This window comes from Eptatretus burgeri, chromosome 9, assembly GCF_056783735.1.
Source record: "Eptatretus burgeri isolate ZD-2024b chromosome 9, Ebu_testis_v1, whole genome shotgun sequence".
In the NCBI taxonomy this organism is placed as follows: Eukaryota; Metazoa; Chordata; class Myxini; order Myxiniformes; family Myxinidae; genus Eptatretus; species Eptatretus burgeri.
Window position 1 is genome coordinate 39,470,310 of NC_140969.1, and position 22,603 is coordinate 39,492,912.

Below are 22,603 nucleotides of genomic sequence, written 5' to 3' on the forward strand. Positions count from 1 at the left end.
CACACCCTTCACTATGGGAATGCGTCCTCGCGGAGGCCAAAAGAAGCATCAACCACACGATGGATGATGGAAAAATCCTCCACTGCAAGATACGGTGTCAAAGGGAATAGTAGAACCATACAATAAATCCCAACGCTGCACAGGACTCGTGCGGCACTCTTTTCAACACATTTCTGCATCTAATTATATCCAATCCATCACACAGATCAGGGCCGGCAGTGTGCTCAGCCGCCTGAGAGGAGATCACCACTGTGATAAATAAACACATACACGATAGAGGACCCGTGCGCAGCCCCGTGATATTTATCATCGCACAGTACGGGGCACGAATAGCGCACCTCTTCATTCGGATCTGCGCGCTGATTACAATAGCATCTTATCATCACACAGTATGGGGCACGAATAGCACACATCTTTGTTCGGATCTGCACGCTGGTTCACAACGGCGTCTTACCATCGATTCTCACTCGCCACCGCGGCCACCAATATCTCCCATGGACGGCAGACATCCTTCCGCACCTCCGCCTCGATGCAGCTGCCACCAAGCAGAAGCATGCTGCACAGCCCCGATCTCTCAGGCCACATGGCGTACGGACGAAGCAAGCACATTGATCAGCGACAACCGCAGCGCGCCCGAATGGGCATGCGGGGCCAACGCAGCCCTCGGCCAGTCGCCGGAGCACGGCCCGGGAGTTTGGTGCAAGGCGATTTCATATCGCGGGGTTCAGAGTGAAACGATTCTGCAGCTCTGCCATGTCTCGCCGGAAGTAAAATAAGGCGGTTTCCTTCCATGGGCGCCGAGCCCAAATGGGAGCGCCCAATTCGGATGACGACGCACCGCTTCGGGGCAGCGCCCCGCCCTGCACGGCAGGGCCTATAAAGGAAGGATTTCGAAGCCGTCCTAAGTGGAGTCGTGGTCGTCCTCATCCTTTTTGTCTGGCCTTGGATCGCTCTCTGCATATGCATACTACTCGCAAGTTCTGTCTGCCACTCTGCCTCGTCCACCCACTTTCCGCTGGCTCCACCGAGAGCCCTCCCTCACGCCGGATGGTCTCGCCCATTCTCTGGATCGACACAGACGCTGCGCCGGCACCATAGCCAAGCAGGAGACGACACACCTAATGCAAGTGTCTATGTGTGCACGTGATTTGTGTTGCGGATCCTCCATGAGCCTCAGACCATGTCGGAAAAAAAAACATTACAATTCAATGAGACATTGTTTGCAAACACATTTTTGTTTCATAGTGTAAAAAGCAATACGTCCTTCATACAATGTTTCATAAAGTTTACACCAACAAACAAAGAAACACTCCAATGTAATAATTTTAGGTTAAATTAGTATTTTCAAAAATATTTATAAAAGTTCAGTGTCAATCGACTTATCACATTAAGGGTAACAAGCGGACACTGCTATGACGAATGCTTCTCACAATCAGCATCCCACGGTAATGTAAACTGCTGGCTCGAGTCACGCTTCCAATGCCTTCAGCCCAATCTCATGTACGGAGCAATGATTTGCTCATTCATCCAGCAAATACAACTTCAGTAGTGGAAAGCCAAATCCCATAAACTTTCTTCTGCTAAGATATGCATGTAGTTTGAGAATTTCTGCAACATTATTTGCAAACAACTAAGGGGAGGTCATAAAAAAGGTCTTGGAATCTTGTTTGAAACATCACATAAAATGTGATGACATTCATCTCTGAGACATCGTTTTGAGGCCTCAACGGTTGAATTGCATCAGCAGTTGAACGTCTTGATTTTCTGCTCAAAATCGTATGCAGTATCATAAGGGGATTAATTTTCTGGAAATTCCTGAGGTGGTGGCCATCTTGAGATGGTATGACTCAAGGACACGTTCTTTTCATACTGCAGAAGTTTCAGTCCTCACAGACTACGGCACTGAAATTGACAAGGCAGGTCAGAGAAACCCACAGTGAAATGCAAGATGGTACTTTCCTCAGCTTCCACCACCGACTCAGGATGAATTGATTTGTGAGAGAAAGTTTGTAACATTGAAGCCTAACTTGCAATACAGCCATTTCTGTCGAAGAGCAGGCAGATCCTCGTACAGATCAAAACCCAAAGAAGACTCTCGGTTCGGCAGCTTAAACATCAGCAGATGGGAGCAAAGAGTCTAGGGGGAAAAACATGACTGTAAGAAGCCAGTCATAAAAAAAAATTCCACCAACACCACCAAATATATCACAAATATACTTATTCAAGAAGCAGGCACAATGGCTTTACCTTCTCCTTGAGAGCACTGATTTGCTGAATCATCGATGTCTGTGTTTCAGTTTGCTCCTGAAAAGGAACAAAACACAATGTAGATTTTTTTAAAGTGTGTGTGTGTGTGTGTGTGTGTGTGTGTATGTATATATATATATATATATATATATATATATATATATATATATATATATATATATATATATATATATATATATATATATATATATATATATATTTATACAGGGTGTCCCAAAAGTCTGGATCCATAGGCATTTTTCCTAATATACAATTTGATATTTTTCCTTTTCTTTCAGATCCAAGATGGCTTCGAAACTAACAATTGAAAATCGAATTGAACTCGTTCTCATGTACGCAAGACAGGATTCTTCACATAGAGGAGTTGCTGCCGAATTCAATAGAAAGCATCCTGATAAGCATCCAATAACACTGTTATTATCCAAGCCACTGTTATTATCCAATAAATAATCCAAGCCACTGTTAAAGTGTTTCAACGTTTTAGGTTCAGAAATGTTCAACGTTCTTGTATTCAGTGTATAAACAAGTGTCGCAAAGTCCAAGGCCGTAAACATAATGAGCATTTACTGTAATAAAACTTTTAAATAAATTTTTGCCTATGGATCCAAATTTTTGGGACACCCTGTACGTATATACAAAATGCAACATGAAAATTTCACCCAGGTGCAAAGAAATGTTCACAGTAAGACAGCGAGCGGTAGATATTGATTGGAAAGGTAGATTCATTATGGCCTTCAGAAAGAAAGCAATAAAAGAGCTTTTTCACAACTTACTTGTACTGTACTGCAAAAACAAAATAGTCTCCATAAAAAGCACAAATTTATGAGCAAAAAAAGCCTGACCTCAAAGTCCAATTAAGTTATAAATAAGTAGAAACACCTGCTCCGTGTGGCAGCAGAAAGGGGGTGGGGTAACTTTATTTTGTGTTATATTGTATTATGTTATCTACTGTGTATATTTAATCTTGCCATTATGTTGATGTGGATGGATGGGATTATCGATTTTGACATAAAAAGGCACATCCAAGCAACGAAATAAAATTAAACATAAGCAATTCTGGTACAAACAAGAAAGAGCAGTCAACCTCGGGCAATGTACAACTTCGGATGCACAAGCTTTGGTGTGATTAATATTGTTTTCATGAGACTACAACACAGCGAATTGGTGTATTTCAAATTTACTTGCAAATAGAGTTTGATTTATTATGTTGTGTTTTTACCCCTGTTTGTCTGTCTGTCAGTCTGTGAGCAGGATATCTCAAAAAAATATGGACGGATTCGGAAAAACAACTTGGTGGACAAGTTGGGTGTGTGACAAGGATGAATTTAATAGATTTTGGTGAAGATCCGAATCCCAATCCAGAAAAGAGAACTCTTCACATTTTGAGAGATGGGGCCAAACTTAAACATAGCATCCATCCATCCACTGGGACCGCACTCTGTGCAGAGCATTGGTGCTGCCTAAGCAGTATCCTTGGCTATTGGACACAATCCTGGACGGGTCACCACTCTGACACAGGATACCAGCAAGCTGGTACTCATTTTGCCGATCTCAGAAGGATGACAGGCAGTGTCAACCCCACCTGGTATTAATTCAACAACCAAGCAGGATTTGAACTCAGGATCCCAGGATCCCAACCCCACCACCCAAACCATTAAGCCAACACCAGGCATATATAGCATGATATTTCAAAAAGTTGTTGACGAGTTAGGACATAACTCAGTGGATGAGTTGGTTCGGTAACAAGAAGCTGATTAGATTTTGGTTGTCTGGATCCAGATCCGGCCTATCAATGGGATAAAAAACGTAAACTGTTCATCATTGGGGATGTATGCACTCTACCGAGTGCTGTTCTATATTTTTTTTTGTGGTAACATCAATTTCAAGTTATTCAGTCCAGCTGTGCAGAAATGCATGAGCACGTGTGATAATTGACTCACACCGATGATGTCCTTGGCTTTCTGATGCTAATTTATCACTTCCACATAAAAGTAAAAATATAGGTTGGGGGGTGTCCATCCCAGCTTAGTAGAAAATTCTCATACACACCCTTTGCACAACCATCAATGCTATTTGTCCCACAAACAGACATGTATGTTTCATCATATCCCACACATCCATGATGACTGGAGTTTTTATTAGATGACAACAGAGAATTAGTATATTTTACAATGTACTGCAACTTGTATACAGTCTCTCACCAGGAGCAGTGCTCTGCGATACACTTTTCTCTCACAGATCCCCACAACCATGAAATCTTTTATCAACTCTAAAAGCTTCCCAGACACACAAATTACTGAACAACCAACAAATTTCAACTCATTCCGTCCAGCGGTTTGTTCGAGAATGAACACAACACAACACAAAACACACGCACGAACACACACTTTTCATGTCTGTTCCTCACAATTTTGTTAACTTGCAAATTCGAAGATTTTTCAAGTATATTGGTCAGTCGATTTTGTTTGTCTGTTGGGTATTGGGTAGTCAATCTAGTCTACCCTTATTATCAGTATTTCCGTCGATATGTTTGTCTGTCTGTCTGTCTGTCTGTCTGTCTGTCTGTCTGTCTGTCTGTCTGTATGTATGTCTGTTCGGTCCAGTGCTCCGTTAATACAATGGCGATTTCGATGAAACTTGGTTGGTAGGTTCATACCATGACCTAGTTGTGTGCAAATGAGAACGCTGCTATGGACCCATCCGTTGCCTAGCAACGGGACTAAAATTTTCAAAAAAATCTCAAAAATTAATTTTTTCGAAAATCAAAAATCGGGCCACGCGTGACTGTAGGCAGTACATTCAGCCATATTGTCAAAAATTTCTGGCCAGATCCTAGGAAAACTGTCGGAGAAGATAGACTTTGAATGAACCCTGGTCGAAAACAATAAAAAAACGAAGTTTGTTATATCTCAGAGACGATGAGTCAGATATACATGAAACTGGTATGGTAGGTTCATGGTATGTCCAAGTTATGTGTGAGAAAGAACCGTTGCTATGGACGCTTTTGTTGGCAAGTAACGGCTGAAAAACGACTAAATTCGACTTGATCGACTACCCATGTCCGTCTACCGGCTTGTCTTTCTGTCTGTCAATCGCTTACAAGTCACAACTTTCAACCGATCTTCACAAAACTTCACCACATGATAGAGTCTGTCATAAGCACGAAGCGTATTGTTTGTGAGGTAAAAAGGTCAACATAGATAGGCCAAAGGTCAACAAATCTGTCAATTTTTTTAAATCCTGAACTTTCATCCGATTGACTAGATATTTGAAAAGGATTTACGTTGCAGGTTACTGAATTCAACCACCAATTATTTTTTAGGTAAAATTTGTTTTATGCATTTTGCAAGTATCATGCTCTGCACGACGTCTTTTTCTTGTTTATTTATTGCACAGTATAAGCTATTTCTAAAACATAATCATATAATTTAAAGGATTGCTGTAAATGATGTTGATTCCCCAACATCCTTTATTTATTCAGTTCCATTTAAATTGTAAACCACAAAACAGAGTTCCCCTTTCCTAAAGTAAGAACCTTAACCTGTGAGCAATTTAATGGTTTCCTGACTGCACGGATCATCGGCTGGATCATAAGCTGGGCACAGTTCTTCCTCGAGGTTTCGATCCTTTCAGCCCAGAACCTCTCCAAATGGCGAATCCACAACCTTGGTCACAGATCCACATCAGTAGATCCACAATCTCAGTTGTGTCCAGGCAGTCAGCCAACCCATTAATGTAACATCACGAATCAGACTCCACTCGCTGGAGGATTTAATGTCCAGTATTATCACATCGTTACAACTCCCATCACACATTCTATGATAATACATTAAATCATGCACATCTTACCTTAAGACAGCGTAACACCAGGCGCCTATTAAAAAGCTGCCGCTCGCCGATTCAAATCATAACCGCCTGAGAATTGGAAGTGTCAACATCGCAGTCACACCTTGACGATTTCGCCAGCGTATGCCGACTTATGAAAAATTTGTCCAAAACGCTGGCACACGTCGAATACGGTATGGGTAAGTTTGTATACGTTAAGAGCATGCTGAAAAACACTGCCATACGTCGTAGTACGCTGGTTTTCATTGTTGTACCTGCGGTTGTCCTCAAATTTTAGTATGTTTGAAATTTTACGACGTATGCCAGCGTATGACTCACACGTTTCGCTACGCTGGCCATAAGTTGTAGGCACGTTATGCGATCGTCGACACACGTTACTTGTAAGTTACTCATAAGTCGAAACATGTGGAGGTAATGATTAGCGTACCCGAAACTTATTTATAACCTATGAGTAACGTGTTGTAGGCACGTTACACTATCGTTGCACACACGTCGAGGCACGTTATGCGATGGTTGACACACGTTGAGGCACGTTACTTGTAAGTTACTCATAAGTCGAAACACGTCGAGGTAATGCTTAGCGTACCCAAAACTTATTTCTAACCTATGAGTAACGTGCTTTGAACCTATGTGTAACGTACCTCCAACGCATATTGACGTATGTAGACGTATTTGATTGACGTCTTCCGCACGACCACAGAACTTACTGAACGTGTTTCTAATTTACAGCTACCGTATAATGGCATATTGGCAGCGATAAAAAAACAAAAACAACAATAACTTCCGATATTTCGTCACGTGCCGTTACGTCACATCCGATTGCCTCTTCAGTTTGCTCATGTCTTATCCTTAGTTCCTCCTCTGTGAATATTTTCTGTTTGAGGATATTGTCACGTCGACGTCGAAACTTAAAAGCAAATGTCCGAATATATTTTAAAATTCGTGATAGACTAAAAAGAACAAAACAAAAAAAAAACAACAACTTCAGATATTTCGTCACGTGCCTTCACGGAGCCAAGCAGAAAAAACAAAATGTGCCTCGACGGAGAAAATAAGTTTCAGGTACGCTAAACATTACCTCGACGTGTTTCGACTTATGAGTAACTTACAAGGAACTTGTGTCGACGTGTGTCAACAATCGCATATCGTGCCTACAACTTATTCCCAGCATAGCGGAATGTGTGAGCCATACGACGAGTACGTCGTAAAATTTTCAGCATGCTTGAAATTTCACGACGTACTAGACATACTACGACGTATGATAGCGTACTTCATCGTTTTTCATCGTGCTCTTCACGTAAACCAAACTTACCCATAACGTATTCGACTTGTGCCAGCGTTTTAGACACATTTTTCAGAGGTCGTCATACGCTGGCTAAACCGTCAAGGTGTGACTGCGATGTTGACACTTCCAATTCTCAGGCGGTTATGATTTGAATCGGCGAGCGGCAGGTTTTTAATAGGCTACACCACGTGATCGTCGGCAATACGTGCAGTGCACTATGCCTAAGTTAGACTATCGTTGGGCATAGGTTGTGAACGCCGACTACACGCTAATCATTCGTTGGTATAAGTTATCTATAAGACAACGAAACGTTCTGTGCCCATTACTAATATGTTATGCATACGACCAACTCGTTATGAATACGCTAAAACTTTTTTAAAAACATTAAAATTTCAGCGTACGCCAACGTTTTACATACATTTTTATACGTTGCCATTGCTGGCTAGATCGTCAAGGTGTGACAGCGCCTTTAAATATAACATGAACACCATCCAACACATCCACACACATGCCAAATTATTAGTATAATGTGGCGAACATTCTTAACTCACCTTAATACTGACTGGGCGCTCATGAATCATGTGAAGAAACTTAATCGTGCAAAACATGTAATTGAGCACAGGTGTTTCACTTTCCTCAATATTTCAACTTAGCATTTTAATTATCTCTAAAATGAGAAAGATTTATGGCCAATCTACACATTACGTATTTAAAGGAGAGTACAAGGTGGGTGGTTATAGTTTAACAATAATGGAGGAACAAACTCTCCACAGAGCTTCAGAGTGTTCACACCTGTGGAAATGTTTCAAGGCCACAACCAATCTTGGACAGATTGCCACTCCATTGCAGGGTTCGAGTTTGATAACTGAATATGGGGAAAAGGGAAGATGAGTTTGGAAGGGGGTTAAGGCTGAGGATAAGAGGATAAAATGAAAAGGTGTTTGGAAGGAGATAACGACCACGACTCTGGTTTTGCGTTTTCATCGTTATTCATCATGGCGAAGTTGCGATTTACAACCAGCTGCATGAAAAAAACAGCTGCAAAGGGTGGAGGAGCTCCTTGTGAGCCAACGGCCATCCATATCGAGTGCCCAACTGTGTCTGCGGACGTCCTCCTGCAGTTGGATAACTTCTTATGAGGAGGTTGGTGGCAGGATTTGCACTCTGGCCACCGTAAAACCCTTCATTCCACAAAACATTCTCGAAGCATAAAGAAATCTGAAAACCCACTCCATGGGAATACTTCCGATGCAGCTTCCCTTCGCAGGGCAGCTCACCGAACGACGGGATTTGGGCACTCTCTGAGGTTTGGAGAACGGATTGTGGTGAGCTCATGGCAGGTGGTTACACCTACTATTGGTCTGGTCGCTTTGATGGTTACTATTCCCAAGGAGTTGCTGTAGCTTTGTCCAATAAGCTGAGTCCAATGATAATTGAGGTAACACCGGTCAACGAGCGTATTATGAGACGAAGGATTCATCACTCCTTAGGTGTCATTTCCCTGGTCTTTGTTTATGCTCCGACTGAGGCGAGTGATCTCACCATGAAAGACGCATTCTATGACATGCTCGAGTCTATGTTTGACCAGTGCCCCAGGCGAGAAACGCTTCGATTCTTGGTGGATTTCAATGCATCGACCGGAACTGATAGGGATGGTTATGAGACGTGTGTTGGTCCCCATGGGTCTGGAACTGTGAACCTGAATAGCACTAAGTTCCTTGACTTTGCAAGAAGTCATGGAATTAGGGTGGCCGGTTCATGGTTTCAGTGCCCACAAGCTCATCGCTGGACTTGGTATTACAACGCTGGATTTGTGGAAAAGGAGATTGATCATGTGCTCGTTGATGGTCGCCGGAGGATGATCCAGAACTGCAGGGTCTACCGGAGTGCTAAGTTCCTCAATACTGACCACCGGCTTGTTGTAGCAACTCTTAAGTTGCACCTTAAATCCAGGAGAATGGTACCATCCCATCCTAGTCTGGATGGTGGCAAGCTCAAGGATGAGAGGGTAGCTGAGGAGTTTGCGAACAAGCCGAGTGGAGATTTGGGGGGTCTGGGTGTTTTGGGGGATCCTGAAGAGTTGTGGAGTGCCTTCAAGACCACCATCCCTGATGTTGCCGGTGGATGTCTTGGAACTCACCGTGGGGCAAAGAAGAATTTTGGCTCTCAAAGGACACTGAATACCATTGACCAGTGTCGCAGGGCCAGAGTGGACAAGGAGGCCTATGTGTGAGGAATCTGTAAGGGGGTAAAGCATCACCTGAGGACAAGTGATTCTCGTCCTGCTTACAGAGGAATTCGTGCATTGTGTTCCTCCAAGCCCATCCCTCAGTGTACCGCAGTTGGAGCATAGGGTGGTAGGCTCTTGACAGAGGAGTCTGAAGTGAAGGCCCGCTGGGCCGGTTACTTTGAGCGGTTGTACCAGGCTGATCCACCAGCTGTTGAGTTGGACGTCAGGAGTGTTACAATCACTGTTGCTGACCCTCCAATCAACTGTGGTCCACCTTCGTTTGTGGAAACACAGGCTGCGGTGAACCGGTTGAAATGGGGCAAAGCTCCAGGGATCTGTGGCATCCATGCTGAACTTCTCAAGGCTGGTGGAAATGCTGCACTCGTGTCATTGCATGCAGTTCTGTGCTCTGCCTGTAAAACAGGCATCATCCCAACTGACTGGAAGAGGGTCTTGTTGTCTCTCTCTGGAAAGGGAAGGACGATCACCAAGACTGCAACAACTACCGAGGGGTGATGCTGCTCTTAGTGCCGGGCAAGGTCTTTGCTCAGATAATTCTTGATAGGGTTTGCCACCATCTGCTTGAGCACCAGCATCCGGAACAATCAGGCTTTACACCAAAGAGGACAACGATTGACCGTATCCTTGCTCTTCGGGTCCTCACCGAACGCAGACGAGAGTTTTGGCAGGGGCTGCTTGCAGCCTACCCGGGATGTCCTCTTGAGGATTCTTGGTCTTTGTGGGGTGCCACCAAAACTGATCGATCTGATGTCTGAACTCTGGTACTGAGAGTGCTGTGAGATGTGGTGGAACCATCTCTGACTTATTTCCATTTGTTACTGGAGTTCATCAGGGGTGTGTGCTACCAACACTTTTCAGCCCTTGTATGGACTGGATTCTGGGGATGATGTTGGAGAGATCAAGCTGTGGTGCATCATTAGGGAATGTCAAGATTTCTGACCTTGATTTCGCAGATGATGCAGTCATCTTTGTGGAGACTTGATATCCTTTTGGGGGCCCTCGAGGTGCTGAATGAGGAGTCGGAGCCACTGGGATTATGGGTTTCCTGTGTCAAAACTAAGATCCAGGCTTTCAATGACATCTTGGATTCTGCTGTACTGTGTGTGCCTGTTTGTGGTGAGGATGTTGAGGTCGTGGAGAGATTCACTTACCATGGCAGTGATGTTCATGTCTCTGCTGGCTGAGAGTCAGATGTCAATAATGTCTGGGTCAGGCATGGGGAGTCATGGATTCACTGGATCACAGGGTGTGGCGCTGCCGGTAACTGTGCAGGAGGACGAAAGTCCGAGTCTTCAGGTCCTTGGTGCTTCCAGTCTTGCACTATGGATGTGAGACTTGGACTCTGCCCAGGGATCTGAGCCGGAGACTTAATTCCTTTGGTACCAGGTCTCTTTAGAGAATTATTGGCTATTGCTGGTCGGACTTTGTGTCGAACGAGCGGTCGCTGAGAGAGACTCAAATGAGATTTGTTACCTGCATAGTCCATGAGCGTCAGCTGTGGCTGTATGGACATGTGGCTCATTTTCCTGATGCTGGTCCTGCTCACCAGATTCTCTCAGCGAGGGAGTCTCGTGATGGAGGAGGCCAATGGGCCGACCATGTGCCTCGTGGTTGCAGCAGGTTGATTGGCATCTCAAGGAGATGGGGATAGGCCAAGCATCTGCCTGGTGGATGGCCAGACGGAGGCCCCTGGAGTACTGGTGGAAAGTGGACACAGAGACGTGCTGCTCTGGCGCATGCTCCCATACCTGACCTGACCTGCATGAGAATGTTCAAGAAAACTTGAGAATTACCTGTTTACAGATTTCCAAGAGAAATGAGTCAAAATGCATGGAATGGCAGAGTAAAAAGGAAGGCATTATGACCTTCAGTGGGGTGGCTGGGTTTGCAGTCAACATTTTGGAGGAGGAACATATATTATTAAATTAATTAATATACCAAAGTTAATATAGCATGATCAATGACTTGGTAGTAAAACAAAGTATTTTTATTGGTAGCACAAAATTAATTTTTTTTCAGATTGATAGTAAAACAGAAAACGTATCTGACAACTGCCGATGACTTCCTTCACACGACACAAGATCAAAATGAATTCACTTTCTCTTGTTCCTAACACTGATGAGGCAGATGTTACTTAGAATGTAGCTGCTCTGGGTGACACCGAGATACAGCATCATCACTCAGCCTGGAACCGAGCGCGCTTCGATTATAATCATTGTGGAAGCCAGCGTCCACAGTATACCGTACAAGTGATGTTGCAATAAACAATTAACATACAGCTATAACTAGCTGGAGGGTTCGAGTCTCTGCACAATCTTTGAGGCTTGATGTAGCAGCAATATCTTGGAGTTGAGAGTATTCATGCAATTAGTACAAGGAGTTCCCACACTATAATAATAGTGAATCGTGTTACAACGTGCATAAATACATGACCTCATAATAAGGTTGAGCTGCCGCGAAAGGAGATTCCCAGAATTTATCCCCTTAAACCCGAACCCCTTCAACTCGCAGCACATATCAGTTGGGGCAATGGCAACAACCGAGAGGAAAAAGGGAAATTGGCCTGCAAGCTAACCTTGATACAAGGCCCAAGGATTCTTATTTAAGAGGTGGAAGAAACTGTATCAGGAAAATCTATGTGTAGTTGAGGTTGCAAAGGTGTGATTTTTTTTTCTTGCTGTATGCCCCCTTTGACATTGCAACATTCGACAATCCCCAAAAAATTACCATCATTCATATTGCAAGCTGCCATGACAGTTTTTCCACTCGACCTCAAATTCAAACATGTTGCCATGGAGTTGGGAAAGTCAAAATGCTGCTCTTCCTTCGCTCCAATTGGTTCTTCTGACCACGTCCTTGTCAAAGTGGACATCTCTCTGGCTGTTATCAGAGAACCACCTCACCGCCGTCGAGTCTGGCATTTCACTCAAGCCGACTGGCAGGGTCTCCGAGCAGCCATCAAACTTACAGACTGGTCTCCTATCACTACTTTCTCAAACATCAACTCATCCTGGGAATTCTTTCAAAGAAACTTGCTCTCCCTCATACACAGATTTATCCCCTCTTGTGTTCAGTTGTCTTACCCTTCCTCCCGCCCTTGGTTTACTGAAGCTTGTGGCGAGGCAGTTGTCCTGAAACAACTTGCCTTTGCCTCATGGAAAGCAAACCCAACTGAGGGCAATCTCAGTTCTTTCCACAAAGCTCGGAACAAGTGTGTATCTACCGTCAGGAGAGCCAGAAAACAACATCTTTCTCATCTCAAGTCTGAACTCTCAAACCTCTCTCCCTCCTCAAAATCCTGGTGGCGTTTAATCAAATCTGTTTCTGGTGTATGTTCCCCCTCCATCCCCTCGCTTACCTCAAATGGCCGCACTGCTGATTCCACACGTGATAAAGCTGAATGTCTAAACTCGGTGTTTGCAGCTAAATCTTGTGTCCCAAACCCATCACTATCTCTACCCACTTTACCCAGTCGCACCCAACTGTCCCTGGACTCTGTATCCTTTTCTCCTGACAAGGTGGAGAGCTTGCTTTCAAACCTCGAGTCAGATTCTGCAACTTCGGTCCAGACGGCATCAGCCCACGTGTCCTCAAAGCCTGCTCTTCTGCTCTTGCTCACCCTCTCTCTGTTCTATTCACCCTCTCATTTTCCCAAGGTCATCTGCCATCTGCCTGGAAATCTGCTAACATCACTGCCCTGCATAAAAAAGGTGCAAAAACAGATCCCTGTAACTACAGACCAATCAGCCTTCTCCCAATCATCAGCAAGGTTATGGAATCCATCATCGCTTCAGACATGAAATCCTTCCTCTTCTCCAATGGCTTGATTTCCAATCATCAATTTGGTTTCAGACCAGGTCACTCTACCCTGGATATGCTGCTACTGCTCTCCCATCAATGGATGGAGGTCCTCAATGCCAGACAGGAAATCCGAGCCGTATCCCTGGACATATCACGTGCTTTTGACACAGTCTGGCACCCTGCCCTACTCACCAAACTCTCTTCCCATGGAATTCAAGGCCATCTCCACTCATGGCTCGCAGACTTCCTCTCCTGTCGCAGTCAACGTGTGGCCCTAAATGGAGTTCTTTCATCCCCTCTTCCTGTGCAGGCTGGAGTTCCTCAAGGTAGCGTTCTGGGCCCTGTTCTTTTTCTGGTTTTCATCAATGATCTCTCGGACTCTCTGGAAAATCCTCTATTTCTCTTTGCCGATGACTCCACCCTCTGCCGTACCATCTGTCATCCCTCAGACCGGCAAGCAGCAGCTTCTTCGCTCACTGCAGATCTGGATAAAATCACAAACTGGTCCAACACGTGGAACATGTCTTTCAATCCACACAAATCTCACACTCTCACCGTTTACAAAAAGGACCGTTTACAAAACCCCCCCATCCACTTTCTCAACAATCCTCTGGAAGAAGTCTTTTCTTTCAAGCTTCTGGGTCTCACTATCTGCCATGACCTTTCCTGGGAAAGTCACATTTCCAACCTTGCCTCAAAAGCCAGTCGCCGACTGGGAATCCTCCGTCGTGCAAAGTCCTTCCTCGGCCCTCTTGAGCTCCTGACTACTTACAAAGCTTTTGTCCGTAGCCTGATGGAGTACTTCCCTCCCCTCTGGGCTGGTGCTCCTGCCTCCCACCTTTCTCGACTTCACGCTGTCGAAACCAGGGCTTTTAAGATCATCGGCATCTCCCGCAATGAAGCTGAGTCTTTGGGCCTCTCACTCAATCACCGCAGGTTGGTCGGTTGTCTTTCTGTCTTCTACCGACTCCTCTCCAGCCTTGCCCCCCCTGCTCTCTCTGCGATTTGTCCCAACCACATTTCCACAGGGCGCTCAAGGTCCGCCAACAACCCCCTTCTGGTAAAACTACCAAAATCACGAATCACTGCTCATCTTCACTCTTTCATTCCTCTTTTTTCCCGCCTTTGGAATAAACTTCCTCACTCTATTCTTTCCCATTCTTCCCTCCAGGCTTTCAAAACAGCTGTTCACCACCACCTCTTATCTTCCCCCATCCAAATCCTCGATCTTTTCTACCCCCGATAATCCACCCAAGCCCACTTCCTTCAATTCTCCTGCTTTCCTTCCTGAAAGTCCCTGTAATGTCCATCTTCTCCTCGCCATGTTCCCCGTCCCATCCCCATCCCTCTCCTTTCCACAGTTCACCTGTGTCTGTTCCCCAATGTTTTGTCCCTTCCACTCCCGCCCCTCTTGTCTCATGCCTCCTTGCTGTGAGTTGTGTGTTAGCTCTCATATGAGCCTCGACCAAGGTATACAAAAAAAAAAAAAAAAAAAAAAAAGTGGGCAGGTGTGGGATATACATATATATGTATATATATATATATATATATATATATATATATATATATATATATATATATATATACACATTGTGTGTGTGTGTATATATACATATATATATATATATATACATTGTGTGTGTGTGTATATATACATATATATATATATATATATATATATATATATATATATATATATCAGATGCTGATGTACCCCTCTGGACTACGTCCAATGGAGATCGGAGGAGTGCTTGTCACACTGCACATGTTTCGATATATATATACATTTATATATTTTTATTTTAAGAAGGCGATTCCAAGCTGTTCTTAACTTTTTGAGATATCCTGTACACACTCAAACAAACAGACAGAAAGGGGTGAAAACATAACCTCCTTCACCTTCAATGGCGGAGGTAAAAATCCACAAGCATGGCGTGGACAAAATAGATACAGAAGGAAACTCCAAGGAGGGCAAATTGGAAGGAGGGATTTGGGTGGGGTTAATGCCGGTAGAAAAGATCGTATTTTTGGATTGGGGATGATCTGAGATGGTGGTGAACAGTTGTCTTGAAGACTTGGAGGGAAGAATGAGATTTTAAGAGGATGTGGACGTTGATTCCACAGGTGGGGAAAAAAAGAGGAACAAAAGAGTGGAATGAGTAGTGATCCTGGATTGAGGTAGTTTCACCTGGAGGGTTTGATGGTGGACCATGTGAGCCCTACAGAAATCTGAGAAGGGGACAAAGCAAGGAAGGAGCAGAGGGTGCAAGACCAGAAAGGAGGAGGAAGAAGCCAAACAGATCACAGACATGTCTGCGATGGTGAAATGATAGGCCCATAGCCTCAGCATTAACAAAGAAATGTGCAAATTGTTTAGTTGATGTCACAATCAGCTATTGCAAATATACATTGCAAAAGTTAGGGTTCAAACATTCACCAGTGAAAGCAGAGGGGGGTGCAAGCTATGTTAACATATACCCATCAGAGATGGGGAATCCCCCGCCATTGAAATAAATGTTGATGCCCAGCCAGCCGGACGGACGGACGGACGACCCGGGTGACAACAATATCCCTCTTCCGCCACAAGGCGGGGGATAAAAAAAGAATAAAAAAAGCACATAATTCGACGCCACACGTTGGAACAAAATTCCTCCGCCCACATTAAGTCTTTGTTTAGTCGAACTTTGACCAAAAACCTCAAGATCATTTGACCTCAATATCTAATCTGAACATTCGTATTATGGTACATGTACTTAGTTTAGTTCAAATCCCATAGCCAATGGTATGACATCAACATGAGTATTAATATGACCTCTGACCCATGACCTTTCAGTAACAAATAATCTATCATAGATTGACGCATTGACGGAAGTTTATGCATACTTGTACCAAGTTTGATTGAAATCGCTTTTCGCTGCTCTCAAGTATAACAGTTTTATCTGACATGACTTTGACCTCTTGATGCTAAAATCTTAGCAGTTCATCTTTACATAATTTATAAATACTTGCACCAAGTTTTCCTTGGATCCCTTCAGCCGTTCTTAAGTTATTGTGGTAATGAAAACCCATTATGGATGGACAGACAGACGGACAACCCAAAACAACAATGTCTCCGGTGACTTCGTCGCAGAGGGATACAAAGGAGAGTGTGGTGAAAGACAAACCGGATGGGAGTGCTTCTGCAAAAATATGAATGAGTTGAGATGAGCTAAGGCGATGGTGTAGAGAATGGGACTCCAAGTCTGCCGTAGTCTTCCAGAAAGCAGACTATGCAAGTAGAGCCGAATAAGGGGCAGATCTGTCTCCGCGGGCTCAGTAAACCGTTCCAGTGGCACCGGAAGCTGCAGCACACAAGAAGGATCACAGATCACTTCCCATTGAAAAAGAAAGTTCGAGCACAAACTTTTAAGACATAGCAATCATCCATAGCCACGCTCGTGAGCAGGTGTCAAAATGGAAGATTGTGTGTGCCCCCACACGTTACCCAGCATCCTTTCAAGGGTAGAGAAGGTCGACTTTGATGTCAAGTAATACCAGTAATGATGCATATAAGAGTAAGTAGCTCCATTAAGGTCATTAAAAGGGTTTGAAAATACTCTAAGTAGCTCCATTAAGATGATGCATATAAGAGTAAGTAGCTCCATTAAGGTCAAATGCCAAACACAATAACCTTGTTTATCACCCAAATCAAGTCAGAGAGGTACAGGCTGGCTGTAAAATGTGAAGTATATACTTCACAGCCAATCTGGGACTGACAAAGGTAAGATTTCCTCCACGTAAATGACATAAAACATGCTGAAGTTTTGTTTCCTGCTTAATGGAGCATTTCTTTCACGATAAACAGGTAAAGAGAAAACGATTCAAAGATACATTATAAGCAGACAAAAAATAAATTCTCAATAGCTTCCCTTTAAAAAAAAAGTGTTATCAATGTCAATCAATCAATATCATCAATATCAATGTTAAGCATTGATAATGGTAAAATGAAAGTTTTGTCAGTAGAGTTCATGGGAAGTGGATAAGACAAAGAAGCAAACACCAAATGGCAATTTTTTGGACAAGTTTATTTGCGCTTAACAGTACCTGCTTGAGTGGTAATTGCAGGTAACGCAGTACACCTGCGTGCTCGGCAAAAAGCAGCCGACGAAGGGCTGCAGGGAATCGGCGTTGGAGGGGAAGCAGCACAAAGGCAGAGAAAAGGCCATCACCAAATGAGGCAGCCTCAAATTGAACGAGCAATTTAGCATAAAAATCAGGGAAGGAAGAAACACCGGGCACAGCTTCATCAAAAGCCAGTTTGTCCTGGAAGGCAGGTCGGCTGTAGCAACTGAGCTGCACCGTCATACAGGCATGCACTGGCTGCTCGAGGAAGAGATCAGTGCCGGGTGCAAGGAAGACACAAGCGAGGCGGCAGTAGCAAGCAGCTGCCGATATGGTCGACAGAGCAGCTGGGCGCCATATTTCAAGTAGTAAGAGCCAGCGAAGGCAAGTCAAGACTGATGCGCGTTCAATATCAGAGAGTGAATCGGGCACATCATGTCCTTCAAAGAAAAAGAAACACAAAATGAGACAAGCAAAAAGTAATACAAAAAGTTTTATTAATTTACTTTAATCATCTGTCCTTAATCAACAAGCATGGGGAAGGTTAAAAAAAGAAAAGTTATTGTTGTCATGTCATTGAATGACTGTAAACATCTCAAGGAAGAACCAAAAATTACCTGCTGACCGTGAATTCTTAACTCCATTCTCATGATTGCAAAGTCGCAAAAGTGGCAGGAAAGCCCAATCGGTCGGCAGCAATGGTCCAGTTATCTCCGGTAGGAGCAAGGCCTGGATCTCATGCGGTCGCCCTTCGTGCAGAGCTCGAGAACGAGCCAGTTTTTCGCTTTGAGGCATACAGTTGAGCAGGTAAAGTTTCCTTAAGTCAGGTAAAGCTTGCCAGGCCGCACCCAGTTCATTGCCACCACCAAGACCTGAGCCATGCTTCTGCTTTCCATCCTCCGCTTGGGCAGCACTGCTTGGGACCTCAAATTTAACTTCTTGAGCTAAAGTCATTCCCCATTCAAGATCAGCTGCTTCTGGGCCACCTTGCCTTCCTTCCCTGGAAACAAAAACAGCATTTTGTCTACTCACCTTTCTGTTGCATTAATATGGGTTGGCCTGTTTGGAACACCACCTAAGCACATAGATAATACCTGGATACCAGGTTCAAAGTTCATGGGAAGTGGATAAGACAAAGAAGCAAATATATTGTGATATTGATTTGTCCATTTGCCACTGATGTTCTTGTAAAATCATGAAAAGTAAACCTATTTCTCCAAATTGTAATGTTTTGCCTTGAAAGTGTAAACACATGTTAAAATCAAATAACAATTGTCCTGGAGGAAATAAAAGTGGGTGCTGTACAAGACCTTTCTGCCTCTTCTGCAATGCTAGAGGTACATGAAATGAAATGTCGAAAGACAGAAATGGTATTTGTATTACAAATAGGAAGGAAAAGGAGTTTATTTATGAGTACTTGAGAACAACATGTTAGCTGACCACTAACTTACCTCTATATTGTTAAATGATGCATTTCCTCGTGGTATCACTTCAAATACATGTTTTAAATGATTATTTTTTCTTCAATGACTTCTTATATCAAAACCAAGATATTATAAAATGAAAAGTTGTACCTGGTATTTTTTTTTTTCAGAACGAGAAGATTTTTTAACCATGTCAGAAAATAAAAAAGTTCTGAAATAGATCATAAAAACATAATTAAATTAACATAATAGGGTATCTTACAGTATTCTGCATCTGAGCATGATGGATGTTCTCATATGTGCCTCCTTGCAGTTCATCAAAGCTCGGTTTTTCTAGACCAGATCCTTCTTGTCTTTCTGTTACCGTTTCATCCCTGCGTTGTTAATTGTGTTTTCATCTAATTTTTTGTGTTCTACTGTACATTGTTATGTTGAATTATCAAATGTGTGTCCTTGTGAGTGTCTGGCCCACCCCAAGGTCTCAGCCCGTGAGCATGCTCAATCTGTCTCTGCTCTGATGAGTGAATCATTCAGCTTTCATTGTCCCAAGTGTTCTCCTTTCATGCTCATTAACTATATTTTATTTCCCTCTTCCCTTCAAAAATACAAACTCATTCATTGTGACCTATTTCCTTCCTTCATTCATTCTTTATCCCTTTCATTCTCAATTCCTCCAAAATGAACTAAAATTCCTCTGAATTTACTTCTTACTTTAAAAGCTTTGCATGACATTTTTAAATGCTTCATTTTCCTTGTCTCTCCATCAGGAACCTCTGTGTTCTTCTTCATTGCAATATATTCCTCTTCTTCTTTATAGTGTGTCCTTCCCAAACCTGTCAATCTCACAAACACTTGGTCTATAGACCGTCCCTCTGCAGATACAGCACAACCGTCTTCCGTGCCTTCAATAACCCATCATTTCATCCCTCTCGTGATGTCCGTCTTCGTGTATCTGATTTGGGGATCAGGTGAAGTCCATCATCGGCATTAACATCAAATCCTTCCTTTTCTTCGAAGATCACCAATTTTGATTCAGACTAGGTCAATCGATCCTGGACATGCTGCTTCTGCTTTTACAACAATGGATGAGGGCCCCCAATCTCAGACGGCTCTCAAAGATAAATCTCAATTTAAGCAAACTAACAATCCAAACGAGCAAACCAACAATCTGGCAAACAAAATGATACATTCTTCTGCAAGGCGTATGCGGGTCTGCGTGTAACCTCCTTTTGGTGAAACTTGTAATATCCAGAATCACTGCTCACATTCACTCATTCGTTTCTCTTTTTTCCCCCCTCTATGGAACCAACTTTTCCACTCTCTTCAATTTCATTCTTCCCTCCAGGGCTTCAAATACAGCTGTTCACCACCATCTCAGGTCACCCCGATCCACAACCATGATTGTTTCTCCCACTAATAACATCCCCCCCCCCCCACTCACCAAGCCCACCTCTTTCTGGGTTTCCAGTTGTCTTTTCCACTTCTGTGATTGAGAGTTTGTGGCTGTATCCATCATGCTCACCCACTGTGTCTACCCCTTGCTCTCATTATCCCCTAGGTGCCCTATTTCTCCTATTCTCCCTCTCTTTCTCTCGTTCTGCTACATCCTGCCATTTTCTGTGTTCAAGCTCCTCCACGAGCCTCGACACCGTATCCAAAAAAGTACAATGCAATGCACAATATGAACATGAGATTGCCACATTAAATTATGAATTAAAAACATAATCCAAGCTTTCTTGTCCAAAATGAAATGTTTTTCGAAAAAATATTCTTGGTCTACTGACTCAAATATTTATGCTTTGACATCAGAAATTTTGACGAAACAAGACGTACGGCAGGAAATCTGGGTTGAAAATGACCAAAGAAATTAGGTCAGCAACAATGGACTCGCTTCCACCGAGCAAGCGGCCAAGCAGAGCCAGAGCCACTGAATGAAAAAGAGGGGAATGACGAGCCACATCTTCACTTAACTGCACCTGCACATGCAAACACACAAAAAAAAAAAATCACACACACACCTAAGACAAGTGCAACACAGACAAGACAAGTCTAACATTTCCCCAACCAAAAACCGATTGCTCTGAATCAGAATCCAACACCATCCACAATGTCTACAATCAGAACTACTGAGCCCTTAAAGAAACCCCTCAAGGCACAAAGCAAGCAACTCTCAACTTCAGCATACCATTGCAGCAGCGAGCAACACACTAAAGCTCAACAAGTTTAGCTCGTGACGCAGAAGCCAAGCAGATGTGTGGCTGACGGGCATGTTCCCACGGATCGCCAGTTCCATGTAGCTTGTCATGGCAGATGCACATAAAGGCCCTGAAAGCTGAGGGAATGAAAATAAATTGAAATTTCAAATAAGCACATCATAATTTACACATTTCTCACAAAATCTCCAAACGCACAGATGACAGCACAATACAATATCCTCAAGCAATACATTGATTCTGCATTCTTTGACAATATATATATAATTTCATTTTGAAAATACAACATCAATTGTCTGGCAAGCTGGCTTGTGAAAGATTTGGACCAAATCTTTACCCAGCTGACCCTACAAGGTGAGAATAATTGGGGCCGTTAAAGGATTTCATTGGTTAATGCAGTGATGACATTTCAGCTCAAGTCAGGTATGGGAGCATGCACCAGAGCAGCGCGTCGCTGCGTCCACTTTCCGCCGGTACTCCAGAGGCCTCCGTCAAATCATCCCCCAGGTAGATGTCTGGCCCATCCTCATCACCTTGAGATGCTGATCAACCTGTTGCAACCAAGAGGCATGCAGTCATCCCATTGGCCTTCTCCAATCACAAGGCTCCCTCGCTGAGAGAATCTGGTGAGCAGGATCAGCATCAGGAAATTGAGCCACATGTCCGTACAGCTGCAGCTGATGCTGACGGACTATACAGGTAACAAATTTCATTTGAGTCTCAGCAACTGCTAGTTGGACACAAAGTCTGACTAGCGTTAGCCAAGGATTCCCTGAAGGAGTTAAGTCTTCATCGCAGATCCTTTGTCAGAGTCCAAGTCTCACATCTGTAGAACAAGACTGGAAGCACCAAGGACCCGAAGACTCGGACTTTCATCTTACATAGGCACCGACAGCACCACATCCCATGATCCGATGAATCCATGATTCCCCAGGCCAGACCCAGACGTGTAATGGCATCTGGCTCAATGACACTTCTGGTTCCAGTAAACATAACATCAACACAATTTTGCCGGTGTATCTGATCCAAGCGACATTCATATCACAAGTATATTTGATATAAGCACATGTAAATTTGTTTAATCTCGACTTTCATAATATGATAAAGTTTGATCAACCATTTCGTCATTGGCTAATGTTTAATCGAGCAGTTAATAAAACACTTCCTTGATTTGATCGCTCTTCATCACAATGGGTGCCATAAGCACTTTATGATCATAATCTTAATTCGTCACAATTTGATGGAAGTTGGCCATTCTGAAATTCCTGACGGCAACGATGTCAGCTTGTTCACTAGAGATTCAATAATGACAAAGCCAACTCCTGCGTCTCTTCGTACATCCTGACTTTTCTTGATCCAGAAAGTAGGACATTTTCACAGAGTTCACCTTGTCACTCAAAACATGTTTTTTGCA

At 43.5% G+C, this 22,603-nt stretch overlaps 1 protein-coding gene across 1 annotated transcript in view; it reads right to left on the bottom strand.

Annotated features, from left to right (window-relative positions):
* Positions 1-1,216: 1,216 nt before the first annotated feature.
* The window catches only part of RPAP1 (RNA polymerase II associated protein 1), a 160,440-nt gene continuing 139,053 nt past the window's right edge, over positions 1,217-22,603 (bottom strand). The window contains exons 20-26 of the mRNA XM_085894861.1: positions 21,162-21,308; positions 20,810-20,952; positions 18,170-18,552; positions 17,535-17,992; positions 16,616-16,792; positions 2,248-2,304; positions 1,217-2,137 (exon numbers count right to left, since the gene is read on the bottom strand). Of these exons, the coding sequence (XP_085750987.1) occupies positions 1,979-2,137; positions 2,248-2,304; positions 16,616-16,792; positions 17,535-17,992; positions 18,170-18,552; positions 20,810-20,952; positions 21,162-21,308 (1,524 nt within the window). The 3' untranslated portion in view covers positions 1,217-1,978. The remainder of the gene's footprint in view (positions 2,138-2,247; positions 2,305-16,615; positions 16,793-17,534; positions 17,993-18,169; positions 18,553-20,809; positions 20,953-21,161; positions 21,309-22,603) is intronic.